This window comes from Balaenoptera acutorostrata, chromosome 5, assembly GCF_949987535.1.
Source record: "Balaenoptera acutorostrata chromosome 5, mBalAcu1.1, whole genome shotgun sequence".
In the NCBI taxonomy this organism is placed as follows: Eukaryota; Metazoa; Chordata; class Mammalia; order Artiodactyla; family Balaenopteridae; genus Balaenoptera; species Balaenoptera acutorostrata.
The window spans coordinates 101,312,996-101,329,601 of record NC_080068.1 but is presented as its reverse complement, the minus strand read 5'-3'; the positions used below and the strand labels follow the sequence as shown (position 1 = coordinate 101,329,601).

The window sequence follows — 16,606 nt, the reverse complement described above, 5'->3', positions numbered from 1 at the left end:
CACATATAATTTTACCTTTACTGCCAGTCATTTTCATGGATCATTCTTAGAAAGTATGTTTAAAGTACATGGAAGACATAATTATTAACTGGTTCTCCTTTTATTGTCATGTTGATTTGGGTTGTAGGGAAGGATAATTGGAAAGGTAAAAAATAATATTTTTGTTGGTGATATATATTTAGTTAACTCCTCTTTTAAACGGGTATTTAACTCTATAACTTTTATGGCTTCTAGAAAGAAAGTGGTCATGATTTTCCAGCAATGAAGATTCTTGTTAGTATGGCCAGTATGTGACATATTCCTAACCTTTCCATTACATCCTTCGTTCAGCTGAACTTTGGTTAATAGATTTTAGACATCTAGATTATAGATTTTGATAGTTATTTTACTAACTTTAGTATTTATTATAATTAGAAATATAGAATAATTCATTAATATATAATGAATATTCTTACAATATTATAGTTAAGAAAAAATTTTAAGTCATTTTGGGTCAGTTGTGTGACATTGCTTATGTAGTGATTTTCTTTGTCACTGCATTCAGTATTTCTACTTAAGTATTGCCATGTCTGAAATAAGTATAAAATTTGGATTTGCCATTTTAATCAAAAACTAGTTAATGTGCATGTTGTTTCTCTACCTCATCTTATTCCTTTTAAAATATACAATTATTTACTTAAAGTCCAACCATAGAAAGTTGAACCAGTTATTCATAATTAATATTACTTTTGATGGCTCTTGATGAGGTTCATTTTAAGGAAAATAGTTTCATTTTGAAGAGCTTTCTTTCCTTTGATCACAAAGAATATTGACTTTTTTTCTCATTGGTCCGTATTCCTGACCAATGAGAAAGGTATTGGGAAAGCTAAATATCCAGAGTTACTCAGTGAACATGGGTATCTGCAGAATAATTTCTGTTTCCTATACCAAATATGATCTTTCTCCCTGTTTTTGGTCTTATAAAATTAAAATTCTTATTTCTAACATCTAGCTAGCCTATAGTTCACAGACATGTAGCCCCTTCCTTCTCACCTCAACCCCAATTCTATGCAGGCCACAGAGTCTAGCATCAGGATTGCTGCAGAGGATTATACAGGCTGTGCCCATACGAGGGTGGGCTCAGACGGGGACTGAAGTCCTAGAGGGGGTGCCTTTTTCTGTTTTGCATATGTGCAGAAGCCCTGTCTACCTTTTTATGTAATTGACACACATGCCGTAAATTAATTCAAGGTCTTATATGCAAGTATTACTTGGTGCTTTTGTCCTTACTTACCGTAGTCTGCAAGTGGTTTTTTATTGTCTTCTTATCTGTTTAGTCTGTGCCATTTCTTTCTGCCACCAATTTCTAAAAGGTTTCTCCTAAAACCTTTCTTCTAAAAGGTTACACATCCAGTCTAACCATCTCCATACATCAGATTCTTGCTGCTTTCCATAAGAAATTGAAGTGATTTAGTGTTTGTTTGTGATATAATTGTTGTCATATGACCATGCTTATTTCTAAGTCATTCCTCAGACAACTTCGCTCTTGAATCTAGGTAATTAAACCTTTAAACTCTCTGAATTTTCCTTAATTTTTTTATGCCTATGTCACCTTCAGTTTTAAGCCTTTGAATCTGTTGTTGCTCTTTTTATGCCTGACTTTAATTTATCATTTTCTTAGATCTGAGATTCAAGTTATATTTGTTCTTATATTTTAGGTCGTTCTTCCCTCTTTCCAATAGATGATGGCTTGCTGGATGATGGTCATAATGATCAAGTTGGTGTTTTAAATTCACCCACATGTTACTCAGCTCATCAAAATGGAGAGCGAATAGAACGTTTCTCTCGAAAAGTTTTTGTTGGTGGTCTTCCTCCAGATATTGATGAAGGTAAAATGATGATTTGGCATATAAAAAAACAAACCTGAAATATAATGTGAATGGGGATATGGAGTTTTTTTTACCTCTAGAGATTTTCAGTTAAAATGGATATCCATCTCTGTTTAAATATTTTGTCACCTGTTGAAATATAAAGATAATTGAACAAATAACTTTTTTTAAGTTTGTTTCTTTACTTTATATCTTATGCATATTGTTATTGTGAGCATTTTTTGTAAATAAGATTTTCATCTAGTTCATATCCTACTTATGTTTTTAAATATAGAACATATTTGAATACATTAAACTTTTTGTTTTATGTATTTATTTAAAACTTTTTAAAACTTTTTGTATGACTATAACATGCATGCACGCACACACGCATGCACGCATGCGTGCACACACGCATGCACGCATGCGTGCACACACACACACAATGAATTAAAGGTAACCAACCACAAAACTTTACCTGTAATGCATGACAGTTAAAAATTCAATTTCTTTAAGGATAAATGTGCTTTTAGAAACACGTAAGAAGAGAGGCTATAAAACCCAAGCGAGTAATGGAAACAGTACATAAACAGGAAATTTAGGTTATGCAAAGACTAATAAGCATATGTAAAAATTATCATATGTAATAATAACAAAAGAAAAATAATTCAAGATTAAAAATACTGAAACTAATATTTGCAAAGCTGTGGGAAATCTGCCACTCTCATTCACAACTTACTAATAGAGAATATATTGCTACATTTTGGGAATTTTTTCAGTTGTGATTCAAATATCGACAAACTTATTCTATGTATTAATCAGTATAATAAAGTTTCCATGTGATAAAATAACCTAGAACATGTCATTGGATGTGACCTGTATGTCTTTCAGTGAAACTACCTGGCACGTATCAGACCCTAGTATATTTTAGAAATATTATAGCTTTACATGTCTTGTTTCAGCAGCCCTTTTTTTCCTACAATATTTTACTTTATCAAGCAGTAATGGATCTCTTATGGATCTTTAACTTGATATAATGTTGGCATGTTTTTCAAGCCAGTGGTATTTATGATTTGGTATACTATAAATCCATTAGTGTCCATACATTAGTATATAAAATTTTAGAAGTCACACTGAATTGATTATTCTAGCCAATGTGCTACTTAAAAACTATTTTGATTAAAATAGCTATTAAGATTTATGTATCATTTTAGTGAGGATATTAGACATGTTTCTAGTATTTATATTCTAGTTTATCTTAGGCTATTTGGTACTTTAAATTTTTAAATCTTTAAAATAACATATAAAATATAGGAGTTTTTTAGAATGAATCATTAAAACTGATTCCTAATGCATATTATTGTACTTTTTTAAGATGAAATAACTGCTAGCTTCAGAAGATTTGGGCCTTTGGTAGTAGATTGGCCTCATAAAGCAGAAAGCAAGTCCTATTTTCCACCAAAAGGTAAGAGATTTTTTTGTTAATATTTGCTAGGGAATAAGTTATATGAGAGCTAATTTTCTCTGCCTAAAGTATCATTCTAAGTAACTTGGGTACCGACATATAATAAAGTGTCTCTGATCAGTGAAATTAAGAAATGTGTGAAGTGAGAATCAAATATAAACCTATGACTATTTTAAGTATTGCAAGATATACATAAGTGTTCCAGATAATAGTAGGTAACAAGAGAGCAGTATATACTCTGTTGGTGAATTCAGATAGAGAAGAAAATGAGTGGTCAGAAAAAAACTCAACTACAGAAAGAGATAAAATGTGCAGAGGATGCCTAGTTGTGTTAGTTACATATTGCCAGGATACTACTGTGACTGGTCACCAGAGGACAAGAATCACAAATTGAGCGCACATTCATTTGAGCAAAGCAGTGCCACAGTCAGTGGGGACAGGAAGGATCACCTCACCCGCCCGGAGTGAGGAGGGGAGGCAAGGGGAGAGAACTGAGCATGAATCCAGTCAGTCAGATTGCTAATGGCACATTCTCTGAAGTGAATAAAAGAAAGGGGGAGGTTGAAAGGCTAAGACTTTACTTTGAATATTATTGAAATGTAATTTTAGAAATGAAAAAACACACTATTATTCTTATGGCTGAGTGGATTTTCAAGCCTGGAAAAAAGACTCCAGTAGATCTATTGAATAATCTGAATTTGGCTCCAGGAAAGGAAACATGTTAAGAGTTATTGGCATACAAAAACTAGCTAAGGGATTCTGGTGATAAATTATATGGGCCATCTCTACTTTTTGTCATTGAGAATTATAGAACTTCCATTAGTGGTTTATGTAGTTCCTTAGAGAAATGGAATAATGTGGTGATTTTTTTTTTAATACCTTTAGATCTTATACTTACAGAATCCTTTGAACCAGAGATTCTAGATCCCAGGCCTCCATGAGAGTCTAGTTAGAGCTATGGACCTGTCTCCATATACTCTAAATTTTCACATGATTTTGGAGTGTACTGGACGTGGAGGTCCTGAATCCTTGGTGTAGAGAGAAAATTAGCTCCGTATTGATGTAGATGTTCATTTCTTAGCTTAGTTTTAATCTGTTGTTCTTCAGTGTTATGATCCTGTCCTTTTATACAGTTTATTTTACTGAGTGTTCAATAAAAATGCCTGTTGGTTTCTAATGTTCCTGCCTAAATTACCATCATCCCTTGTCTGGACTATTTCAGGTGTATGACTAGTCTGTCCACATTTCTGGCTATCTCCAGTTTTTCTCCCACAGCATAGCTAGAGTAATATCTGTGAAAACAATCTGATGGTGCTACTCCTTGCTTCCAGCTTAAAACCCATCAGTGGTTTCTCTTATTGTTAGGATAAAGGCAAAAATGCATTCTCCCTGCCCGCCCTCCCCATCCCGTTCCTTCTCCCAGTATTGCTTCTTGTTCCTTTCTGGCTCTGCAAACTGGCCTTGCTCTCTCCTGCCTCAGGAATTTTATGTTTGTTGTTCTCTTGACCTGAAGGCTTCCCCTGCCTCTTCATATGTATATCTCCTACTTTTCTCAGCTTAAATACCAGTTGCTGGTGGGACACTGTTAAGGACCCACCTAATGAGGTCAAATCCTCCTATTGTAGGGCCTTCTAGAACTGTGCCCTTTCATAGCACTCCCCACAGTTGCAATATTACAGTTTTACAATTTTATAAATATGCTTTTATTTTATTAATGTCAGATTCTTCCATTAATCTCTCAGACTGTGTCTCTACTCATCTTTGTATTCTCAGTAATTCATGGATTGATAGTTGCCTAATAAATGATATATACAACTATAAATACTGTAGGATAGTTTATCCTTTGACCTGAAGTAGGTGGGGGAAAGCTTCATTGAGAAATTTTGAACTAAATCTAAAAGATACTGTACAATTTAGATAGATTAAAAAGTTGTTCAATAGAGTTACAGGCAGGAGTTGAAATATAATTTTAGAAAGGTATTAGAATTAGTTTTTGTCGAGACAGATACACATTTTCTGCATGGGCAGAAATGTAAGAAAGGTAGGTTGGCACTAATTTCATGAAACAGAATAGTTGCTGTCTTTGTTGCTGTTGCATTGTTATTGTGGTTTTTGTGGTAGTTGTTAGTTTATTTTCTCAAACTGAAAACAAGAAAAAAACAACAAAAAATATTAGCAGTGGCAAATCATACTATTTTGGTACAATTATAGTTAATTGTACTCATTGCCAAAGACCAATGTTCCTAAACCTTGTGCTTTCAAGCATTTTTGTCATTGCTGTAATTCATCATTTTCCATGGTTTGGAAAACACTGGTGTAGAAGCATCCAGTTGACAAAGCTACCTTGTAATTAAGGTAATGATTTGAGACATTGGATACTGAGCCACACTTATACATACCTGTCCTTTGCAGTGAATAAGATTCACCCTATGTAAACATTAGCTTGTGCTAATAAATTCTAAAGAACTATTAGATGGTATTTTTGGTACAGGTATTTTAATATTTAGTGGCTTGCCTTAGCTAGATCATAATTTACCTGCCATGTTGCTTAATTAATTTTTGTGATACATGTCTTCCATAATAATCACAAAAATTTTTAAGCAGTATTAAAATATTAACATCAGAAATTAACATCATAAAAACATAACATTAAAAATACTGACTTTAAAATACTATTTTAGTAAATCGGTCTTATATCCCCTCAATTATTACAAAACAATTACAGCTCTCAAAACCTTAGCTTGGGAACTTCCCTAGTGGTCCAGTGGTTAAGACTCGGCGCTTCCAATGCAGCGGGCATGGGTTTGATCCCTGGTTGGGGAACTAAGATCCCACATGCCATGTGGTGTAGCCAAAAAATAAAAAAATAAATTTAAAAATAAAAAAAAATTAAAAAACCTTAGCTTGTATGAAAATTAAAGCCTTCACATAAAGAAAACCAGTCTTTTTTTTTTCAAGCCTATTTAAATTGTTTCTAGCAATTAAAAAGTTCTAAGATGTGGTTTTAATCTTGCATAATCATACCTTTGGAAGTTTCTATTTGTGTAGGTTGGCTTTATGACTTATTTATGCAATCAGGTATTGTAATTTTATTAAAATGAAGTACTTTTTCTGTGTGTCACATCAGACCTTTGTGGCACTAAAAGCCATTGTTGGCAATAAGCTGTGTTTTTTGAATTCCTAGTAAAAGATGACCTCTTACTTCCCATTGTTTAATGGCACAGACGTGGTTGGCCTGATTGAAGACATCTTCACATTGGGACTAGATTTCAGTGCTCTAGGTCTTGTGCATAGATATCTTGTCAAGGAAAAGGGGTATTGTTAGGTCATTTATAGTCATCTGCTGCTGGGAATAATCACATAACAGTAAACTTGTAATGTAAATTTCGATGCCTTCTTTTTATAATGAACTCTATTCTGCCTGCTAGATATATCATATTTGATTAAAAATAGACAACTGCTTGTCACAAGGAAAGAAGGAGGGGCATATTTTCAAAAGGTACAGGAATCTAAGCAGGAACTTGGATCCAAAGTGCAAACATAGTCTCCAGGCTGTTTGAAAAAAAGTGTTCTGCTGCTCATCCACCTTGAGACAGACCTGTGGACACAGAGGGGGAGGGGAAGGCTGGGATGAATTGAGAGAGTAGCACTGGCATACATGCACTACTGTGTGTAAACTAGATAGCTAGTGGGAAGTTGCTTTATAGCACAGGGAGATCAGCTCGGTGCTTTGTGACCACCTAGAGGGGTGGAATAGGGAGGATGGGAGGGAGGCTCAAGAGGGAGAGGATATATGTATACATATAGCTGACTCACTTTGTTGTACAGCAGAAACTAACACAACATTGTAAAGCGATTATAATACAATAAAGATGTAAAAAATAAAATAAAATAAAAGTCTGACCCATCCTGAAGGAACCTGTTTCTTTTTTTAAATGAATTTATTTATTTATTTATTTTTGGCTGCGTTGGGTCTTTGTTGTTGGGTCTTCGTTGCTGCGCGCGGGCTTTCTCTGGTTGTGGTGAGCGAGGGCTTCTCTTCATTGTGGTGTGCAGGCTTCTCATTGCAGTAGCTTCTCTTGTTTCGGAGCTCAGACTCTAGGCTCACGGGCTTCAGTAGTTGCAGCACATGGGCTCAGTAGTTGTGGCTCGCAGGCTCTAGAGCACAGGCTCAGTAGTTGTGGCACATGGGCTTAGTTGCTCCACGGCATGTGGGATCTTCCCGGACCAGGGCTCGAACCCATGTTCCCTGCATTGGCAGGCAGATTCTCAACCACTGCGCCACCAGGGAAGCCTGGAACCTGTTTCATTCCAACCTCCCTAAGGGAGTTTTCTTAGTATCATTTGGAAGTTGTCAGGATGATTGTGGAATTTTCCCTCTACTTATGGAAATTCCTGGGCCTTTCCACATGTGCTCTTTCCACCTGTCCAAAAGTATGCTCTAGAACTTGTCTTACCCTGAGGGCATTTGAAGGAAACTTCAGCTCCTGTGATGCTCAACTGGTTAATCCTGCCACATTCTTTAAGAAGACAGTATCATGGGAGACCTTAGAGCTGATCTAGGTTTGAAATTAATCAGCCAACTACTTGCTTATGTGACTGACTTTGGGCAAGTAATTTAACCTCCTGACACCTCAGGGTTTTTTCTGTAAATTGAGAATAATGTTTCATAGACTTGTGAGAATCAAATGAAATAATTCACATAAAGCTCTTATCACAGTATCGGATAGTAAGTGCTCTATATAAAGTAGCTAGTTATTTTACTGAGTATCTCTTTTTGTGTGTATTCCATAGGATATTATGTTCTCCTAGAGAAAGTATAATGATTGTAGTCCTATTTTATAGTTATTTTTCATCTTTTTCAAAGGCATGTATTTTCTAAACCATACTGAAATTTGGGGTGAAATCACTTACCTTGACATATTGCCTCATTCTTACGGTTATTACAGGCTATGCATTCCTTCTCTTTCAAGAAGAGAGCTCAGTTCAGGCACTAATTGATGCTTGTATTGAAGAAGATGGAAAACTCTATCTGTGTGTTTCCAGCCCCACTATCAAGGACAAACCTGTAAGTAAATGCTACTCAAACTTTAAGTTACAAATGCAAGTTTTCCAAAAACTGTTTTGAAATGATTGTTAGTGAAAAAATAAATAAACTACCATGTTGAGTTCAATTTTTTTAAATTCATATAATTTATTGTATCTGGATAAAATATTAAGTTTGTTTCCAAACCCATCTATCCAAAATTTTGAACAGTACAGTGGCACAAAACTCATCAGCTATTAAAGGAGTGAGACCTAATACAGTAATGTCATTTTCTTCATAGGTTCAAATCCGTCCTTGGAATTTAAGTGATAGTGATTTTGTGATGGATGGTTCTCAGCCTTTGGATCCTCGAAAAACAATTTTTGTTGGAGGTGTTCCTAGGCCATTAAGGGCTGGTAAGTAGAATGTTAACAAATTTTGTTTTTTTTAAAAAAATCATTTAAATATGAGTTGATTCAGTACACATTTGGTACTATTGTGTACATGTCACCACTGGGTGGGTGAAGGGCAGATTCTCCTGCTCCAATAGTTGCTTGCTACAGAATTTTGAGACAAATTCTGAGAATTGTTCTTAAGACCATTAAGGAACTGGAGAATTGGACACTCATCTATCAATATTGATAGCTAACTCCAAACAGGCTCTGTAAGAAGAATCCACTCAAATACTGCATTTATGACTTCTTAAATGTAACTCTCTAAGATAATGAGAATTTGGGGTCTTTTTATGGAGGTTGATTCTGATATCTGAAGAAGAAATACGGGATTTTTTTTAAAGGCACTTTAGATAAGTGAATGATAAACTTCTGTTCATCAATAATCAGGAACCAGAGATCTACCAGAAGAGGTCATATAAGAACATAATTATAGACGTAAATGCCCGCCATACAAGCAAGTTTTATGATACTGTGTGTACCCTTGTGAAGTGTGTTAGCGCCTTCCATCACTGCAAACATCCTCTTCCAGTATGGGAGGTGCATGTTAAAGAACTATTCACACATGTAAATACTTACAGACATAGCTACTACAAAGAAAGACTAAGGGGAACAGAAGAGCATACAGCAAGGAAATGTGATGTAGTCTGATATTTTAAAGATACTTGTATTTGAGCTGACATATAAAGATTGAACAGAAGGAGCAGGGTTAGGTGGTAGGAGGTTGTGAAGAGTGTTTCAGACAAAGGGAACAGCATATTCCAAGATCTTCAGTGGAGGGAAGCAGAGTGCATCGGAGAGACTGAGGGAAGTCCAGAGTCACTGCCTAGGGTATAAGGACTGAGGTGAGAGATACAAGAAGACATTGAAAAAGTAAATAGGAGTCAGATCATACAAGTCTAATAGCTAACTTGTTATTTATCCTCAGAGCAACGGGAAACCAATGAAGAGTTTTTAAGTAAAAGAGAAACATGATCATATTTTCATTTTTAAGAGACCAGTTTAGTTAATGACTTGTGGAGAGGGGAGTCAAGTTGAGAGTAGTTATAGGTAGACCAATTTAGGAGCCTATTATTGCAGTCCAGGAGACAGATAGTGGTGGCTTGGGTTAGTGGTAGTGGTGGTGGTGGAAGAGCCAAGTGAACAGATGTCACAGATATTTATAAGATAAATGCAAAGGCTGAATCTCAGTTTTCAGTCTTAAGCTACTAGGTAGACACTGGTACCGCTAACTGAGAAGATAAAGAACACTGGAGAAAGAGCAGGTTGGAAGAAGATTGTGGTATTGGTTTTGAAAGCTAGTTTGTGCCACCATTCAGAGTTCCCAAGGAGAAATTTCAGTTAAGCCATTGGTATCTGCTATATTTTTAAGAGAATCACTCTTGCTGCTGTTTTGAAAATAAACTGGGGGCAGGGGAGGAGGCAGGGGGCAGAAACAAGGAGATAAGGCTATTGCCATGATCTAGATGAAAAAGAATGATACCTTGGAACAGGATGTTAGTGATGGAGGCAAAGAGATTGGATTCTAGATATGTCTTGGAAATCAAGTTCACAGGATTGCATATACAGTGGGGAAAAAAGAAAATAGAAAGGATGAAGCCAAGGGTCTTGAGTTGGCAACTTCATCTTTTCCGTTCCTCACTGAGTCAGCAAAAACTCACTCGAGCAGGTTTAATTGGATGGTGGAAGATCAAGAGTGCCATTTAGAACATACTGAGTGATGCAGTGTCTGTTAAATATCAATATGACTTGTCCAGTAGACAGTTGAGTTGTCCAGTTCTTCTGTGGTGAGAGCAGGTGGGCTCTCGTACACAAGAGAAAGGATTAGATTTAGAAAAGAGCATTATCCTATTGACTTCCACTTAAAAAAAAAAAAAGTACTTAAAAATGGTTGATTTACTGTGTTCTCTCCCATTTGATGTGAACTTCTTTTCCTTTTCAAGTGGAGCTTGCTATGATCATGGACCGGCTGTATGGTGGCGTTTGTTATGCAGGAATTGATACAGATCCTGAGCTAAAATATCCAAAAGGTGCTGGTCGAGTTGCTTTCTCCAATCAGCAGAGCTATATTGCTGCCATTAGTGCTCGGTTCGTTCAGCTTCAGCACGGTGATATTGATAAACGTGTAAGTTGCATATTGGGAAATCATTTAAGTCCTATCACGAGGTGCTGATCCAAAGCTTACTACCCTACAGAGTTAATAATGTAATTCAAAAACCGAGTGTTTATTTTTCTATATTCCTTGAGCTCTTAAAGAGTATTATATCAAAATATCCCTGAAACGTAAAATTCTTGAGCAGACTTTAAATTTTAGGTATAATACACAAAATATAAATATAATTTTAAAGGCATTTCAAAAATTTTTATCAGCCAAGAAGGTCTTAATATCCTTTTACCTATAGAGGCAGAGCTTGTTTTAAGAACTTGTACTCTGGAGTCAGACTACCTGGGATCCCATTTCCACCATTTGCTCTGTAACCCTGGGCAAATGAACCCTCTTTATGCCTCTTATTCCTCACTTATAAAGTGGAAAACAATAATAGTATCTCTTTCACAGTTATTTTGAGGAGTAAATGAATTCACATATGTAGAAGCACTTAGAACAGAGCTTGGCACTAAGTGTTATTTAAGTGTTACTTATTTTTGATTTATAAAATCTAAAATAAAAACACATTTTGTATATTTTCCTAAATATATGCAAAAATAAATATGTAAATAAACTAAATATATAAGATGATTGTCCTAAACTTTAAAACATTTACTCTTTAGTAACATTGCTTAGGTCATCACAATAAGAACTTTTAGGAGGTGTTATGGCTGATAACTGTGAAAGCTACCCTATTGAATAATTTCTAATACTGATTACCATCTGAAATAAGAGAAGGGAGTGAACAAAACTCAATTGTTTCTTTACAAATCTATCTCATGCTAAAATCTGGGAATAGTTCCTGAATAACCATGTTTACATTTGTAGTACAGATGAGATATACTAAAAATATGAGGTAAATTAACTTTTTTATACCCATTATAGTAGATATAACTTGAGTGAGTTCTTATTTTACCGGTGTAACAGTTTCTTGAAGCTTCTTCTCTGAGGCTGTACTGTTTTGGGGGCAGGGGAGCTGGTTAACTAATACCAATAGACCATAGACTCTAGAAGTAGTCCCCAAAATTTAATTATCAAATCATACCATTTAGAAAAGAAGTACAGCATAAGTTCAGTTCACACTTGCAAAGTGGCATTTTTGTTTGCATTGTTACTTAAAATGTTGCCCCCCAATAAAGAAAAAATTTAAGTATCTAAGAAAAGGGGCTCTGCTTTTACTCAGACATGCTATGAAATTTTGTTTAACTGATTTGAACCTTAGAGTTCCTCTCATCCAGTAGTTTTCAACCTCCACTGCACGTTGAAGTTACCTGAGAACTTAGGGAAACCTTGACATCTGGGTCCCACCCCCAGAGATTCTGCTGTAGTTGGTCTGGGATGCAGCATGGGCAGCAGTAGTTTGTAAGGCCCCCAGGGTGATTCTGATGTCCAGCCACGCTTTAGACCGCGGTCCCCAACCTTTTTGACACCAGGAACCGGTTTCGTGGAAGACAGTTTTTCCACGGACGGGCATGGGGGGGTAGGGGGGATGCTTTAGGCGGCAGTGTGAGCGATGGAAGGGATGGTTCAGGTGGTAATGCGAGCTGGAGAGCAGCAGGTGAAGCTTCGCTCGCTCTTGCTCGCTTGCTTGCTCGCCCGCCTGCCCGCCGCTCACCTCCTGCTGTGCAGCCTGGTTCCTAACAGGCCACGGACTGGTACTGGGCCACGGAGCGGGGTTTGGGGACCTCTGCTTTAGACCACTGATCTAGTCTAACCCCCTACTTTTGCAGAGAGGTGATAGGGTCACAGAGGAAGTTATTTACATATTATATAATTATAGTTGTTTAATATGCAGAAGCAGAGGGAAAAGATTATTGCAGTGTCATGCTTCATACCTCTTTATTTCCAAAATGATAGTGGAGAACCAATTATTTGGGGCAAAGTATTGATTCTTAAAGAGAAACCCCGATACAAAGCAAGTGAATTGAGAAACACTTGCCTTCTTAAAAAGGCATTGAACTACCTGAGAGAAAAGTTTATTTTTTTAAGATATGTGCTACAAAGGTATGTTTTGAACTTTATTTGAAAGAATTTGAGCCTTAAATATTTTACTAGTCGTTAGTTTTGCTTATACAAAAAAATCAAACCCTTTCATCTCTCTAATAAGAATATAGTTATTAAACCATAAAAACAGATTAAATTTAAATTTATAGCTGATAATCCAAAGGTACACAGGATACTTATTTGGAGGGAATTAAAATTGTTTATTCAACTCACCTTTTAGGCTCATGAACACTTTGAAGTTTACTTTCATCTCCCTGATAGCCATGAAGAACAATCACCACAAATGTGTAAATCATTTTAAATTTTAAATGTTATTCCATGAGTAGTATAATTCACTGTGACTTCTGGTAGTTACTGAAGTGAATTGTGATATACTTCAAGTTGGCTAATTAATTATTAATCATTTTATTAGTTATGAATCCAGGTGATTGTGTATCACAGATAGCTCCTCTGAAGTGAAAAAGGGAAAATAATGGAAAATAAGAGTAGTGAAGAATCAATGAAACTCCCTTTCACACATTCAAGAGCTGTTAGAGATTATTATTAATTGCAAATAGGTTTTGACTGTATCTAAAATCATAAGTTTGAAATCCAGTTTCTCATCTTTGAAGTTTTGCTTTTGAGTTAAGTAGATTAGCTTCATAAAATAATATCTAGAATTTAAAAATATGCGAAAGATACAATTTAGGACAATAAAATGTCCAATATATATAAAATATGTTTATCCTAACCCTAACCATGAAATACAAATGCAAACAAAAATGTAATTTCATTACCCTCCTATCAAATGTTTGTTTTACAGTTCTTTTCATCAATCAACTAGGTTGTTTCTGGTTTGCTGTTATTGTTCTTGTTCAAAATAATGCTGAAGAAAAATACCCTTATATATTCATTTTTTTGCACACATGCAAGTATTTCAGTAGAATACATTCAAAATAGAAGTTGTTGGGTCATTATTTTTTACCTTGGGCAAACCAAGCCCTTTAAACGCTCAATTTTCTCTCCTCTCCTGAGGAAAGGCAGAGATCTTAGGCTGCCTGGCACTATTCAGTCAGACAAAAGCAGTAACCTTTCATTCATAAAGTTATTACAAGCCAGAAAGCAAGGCTGTTGCAGCTAATAGTAGCTAATGCTAATATACAGAGTATTTACCATGTGCCACACCATCTTCTGTGCTTTTACTTGCATAATCTAATCCTTACAGCTCTATAAAGTAGGTTCTATTGCCTTTCTCATCTCACAGATACAGAAACTGAGGTTAAAAAGTTTAGTATTCAGAGCTGACCTAAGTCTGAGGTCTTCTACTGAGTCAGGCTTTCACAGTGGGACTTTGACTTCATATCTTATAAATTCACAGAAGTCTAGACATACCCTTAATAAGATTATCCACAGTTCTGGTTTGTCTGTACCAGTTATTTACAAGCAGGGTATCGCTCTCACCTGTAGTAGAGACGCGTTGCCATGATCAGTGGCTGCTGGGTTATGCCATCTCACAAGTGGCACTGGAATGAGAAAACAAAGGTGTAAATACTATTTGTCTTCCATACCCTTCTGTTTTTCACTCACAGTCACCCCATCTCTGAAAATATTAACACACAGGTGTTTTAAAGATGTTACTTTAAGAAAGATGAGGGTGGAATGTTTTGCGAATCAATTAGGATTCTATAGTTTTTTTAAATTATTTTTTGTCTTTGGAAAAGAGAGTTATTTAAATACTATTCAGTTTATAGTTCTCAGAAGAAAACATATCAAAATACAATAAAATTACCAAACTAAGAGCTCATTTAATCACATGGTCAATTATGAACATGAAACATAAAAAAAGATTAGTGCAAGAACAAAATGATTTAATTTTTTTTAACCTACTATATGGTGAAGCTATTACTCAGGGAAGATGCCTGCTATCTCAGTATTGAATGTTGGTCCTTTTCTCTAGAACATTGTATGAACCTTTTAAAGCATTGCTAAAGTGACTTTTGAAGCAGACTTAAATGAGATATGTTTTCTCTCTTTTTCTAGGTGGAGGTAAAGCCATATGTGCTAGATGACCAGATGTGTGATGAATGCCAGGGCGCACGCTGTGGTGGAAAATTTGCTCCCTTTTTTTGTGCCAATGTCACTTGCCTGCAGTATTACTGTGAGTTTTGTTGGGCAAATATCCACTCTCGTGCAGGACGTGAGTTCCATAAGCCATTGGTAAAGGAAGGTGCTGATCGCCCACGTCAGATCCACTTCCGCTGGAACTAAGAATAGCAAACCTGCCTCTGTTTAACAAGGAAAGAAAGGGTGCATGTGGCTTACTGTGTCTGAAGATACTGACATGCAGAAGAAATAAGTGCATTCTTCTGCTTTCACCCCAGCTATCAATACATGCATCTTTATCAGCAGCCAAAACACTACAAGCCTCTTGTTTTTCACCAAAACCCTACATCTCAGGCTTACTAATTTTTGTGATATTTTCATGTTAAAATAAAATGTTTTTTTGTATTTTCTCCAAGTTATTTTTATATGTAAAGTTAAAATTAGATATGAGAATGTTTTGCGTAGGGGCAAACAGTCTGCTGCTATATAGTGGGTGAAGCGTGCACTTATTTCTAAACGTGGGTTTTTAACTTCAAGATCTGCCCCAGTAATTTACCAAAGGTAGCAAAATAATAGTGAAGATGGAATATGTCTGCTACAAATGCTTATTTTTATTGTTGCTATTTTCAGTGTATACATAAACTAAAAATTAGGGTTGATTTTTTTGCTCTCCATTTTGACTTGCAAGAAATAATACCTCAAGATAATCTGATTTATTAGCTATTTTTAAACATTTTTAATCACAAGCTGTATTAGCTTTGCTGCTATATAGGTGTTATGTGTAAATGCCACCTATTAATACGGGATTGAAAACGTTAGAGACACACTGCATTGCAGATAAAATGCAGGCAGCACAATATGGCCTAAACTGCCATAGTTTTAGAATGTGAAAAAAAATGCATGTTTACTTACCTGTATACACCATATGCATGCACTAGAATTATTAACTAACAAGAGGTGAGGTATTGCAAATGTTCAAAAAAGCTCTCTTGAATCTAGGTAGCATGAACAAATTATAAAATTTGTTTAAAAAAAGCAAACTTGCATGCATTATTGTGACTTCAAGTTAAAAAAAAAATGTCCTACATGTGTACAATATGCAAATTAGATTTAGATTAGAGAGTGCAGCCATTTTGTGATCTGGTCAGTAGTGGACTTTGATTTTATGCAGACTGGATGTAATATTTGTAATCCCTGTGCAATTTTGTGATGTGCGGTTCTAATTCATGTGCAGTGATATAGTATAGATAAAAGACTGAGTAAAAGAAAATTACTAGAATTTTAAAGAAAGTTGATTTTAGCCCCTTTGATAGTTCATGGTTAAGACATCCTTTATAAACCAAAGATGGCCAGCACACTGCTAACTGGTCACCAAATGTAAGACCCACAGGAAGCCCATATTTAAACAAAGGAACTTTATCAAAGAATGCAAAACTTTAGTAAACCTAAGTAAAGTCAAAATGGAGATGGGGAAATATACAGACGGCTAGTTGCATAAAATTCAGTTTTACCTTAAAGATAATGGTGAAATCTGGCTTAAACTTGCATACATGTTTGACCTATGTATATTGGGGTCTTCTGTCT

The 16,606-nt window shown here is 35.6% G+C and overlaps 1 protein-coding gene across 8 annotated transcripts in view; it reads left to right on the top strand.

The window, feature by feature from the left end:
- CPEB2 (cytoplasmic polyadenylation element binding protein 2) overlaps nt 1-16,606 on the top strand; it is a 64,188-nt gene that overhangs the window by 45,218 nt on the left and 2,364 nt on the right. For all 8 annotated transcript variants that reach the window (XM_057546500.1, XM_057546501.1, XM_057546505.1 and 5 more), the window contains 6 exons: nt 1,698-1,868; nt 3,223-3,312; nt 8,262-8,380; nt 8,640-8,754; nt 10,734-10,915; nt 14,960-16,606. The exon at nt 14,960-16,606 is cut by the window's right edge and continues 2,364 nt beyond it. In XM_057546500.1, the coding sequence (XP_057402483.1) occupies nt 1,698-1,868; nt 3,223-3,312; nt 8,262-8,380; nt 8,640-8,754; nt 10,734-10,915; nt 14,960-15,187 (905 nt within the window). In that variant the 3' untranslated portion in view covers nt 15,188-16,606. The remainder of the gene's footprint in view (nt 1-1,697; nt 1,869-3,222; nt 3,313-8,261; nt 8,381-8,639; nt 8,755-10,733; nt 10,916-14,959) is intronic.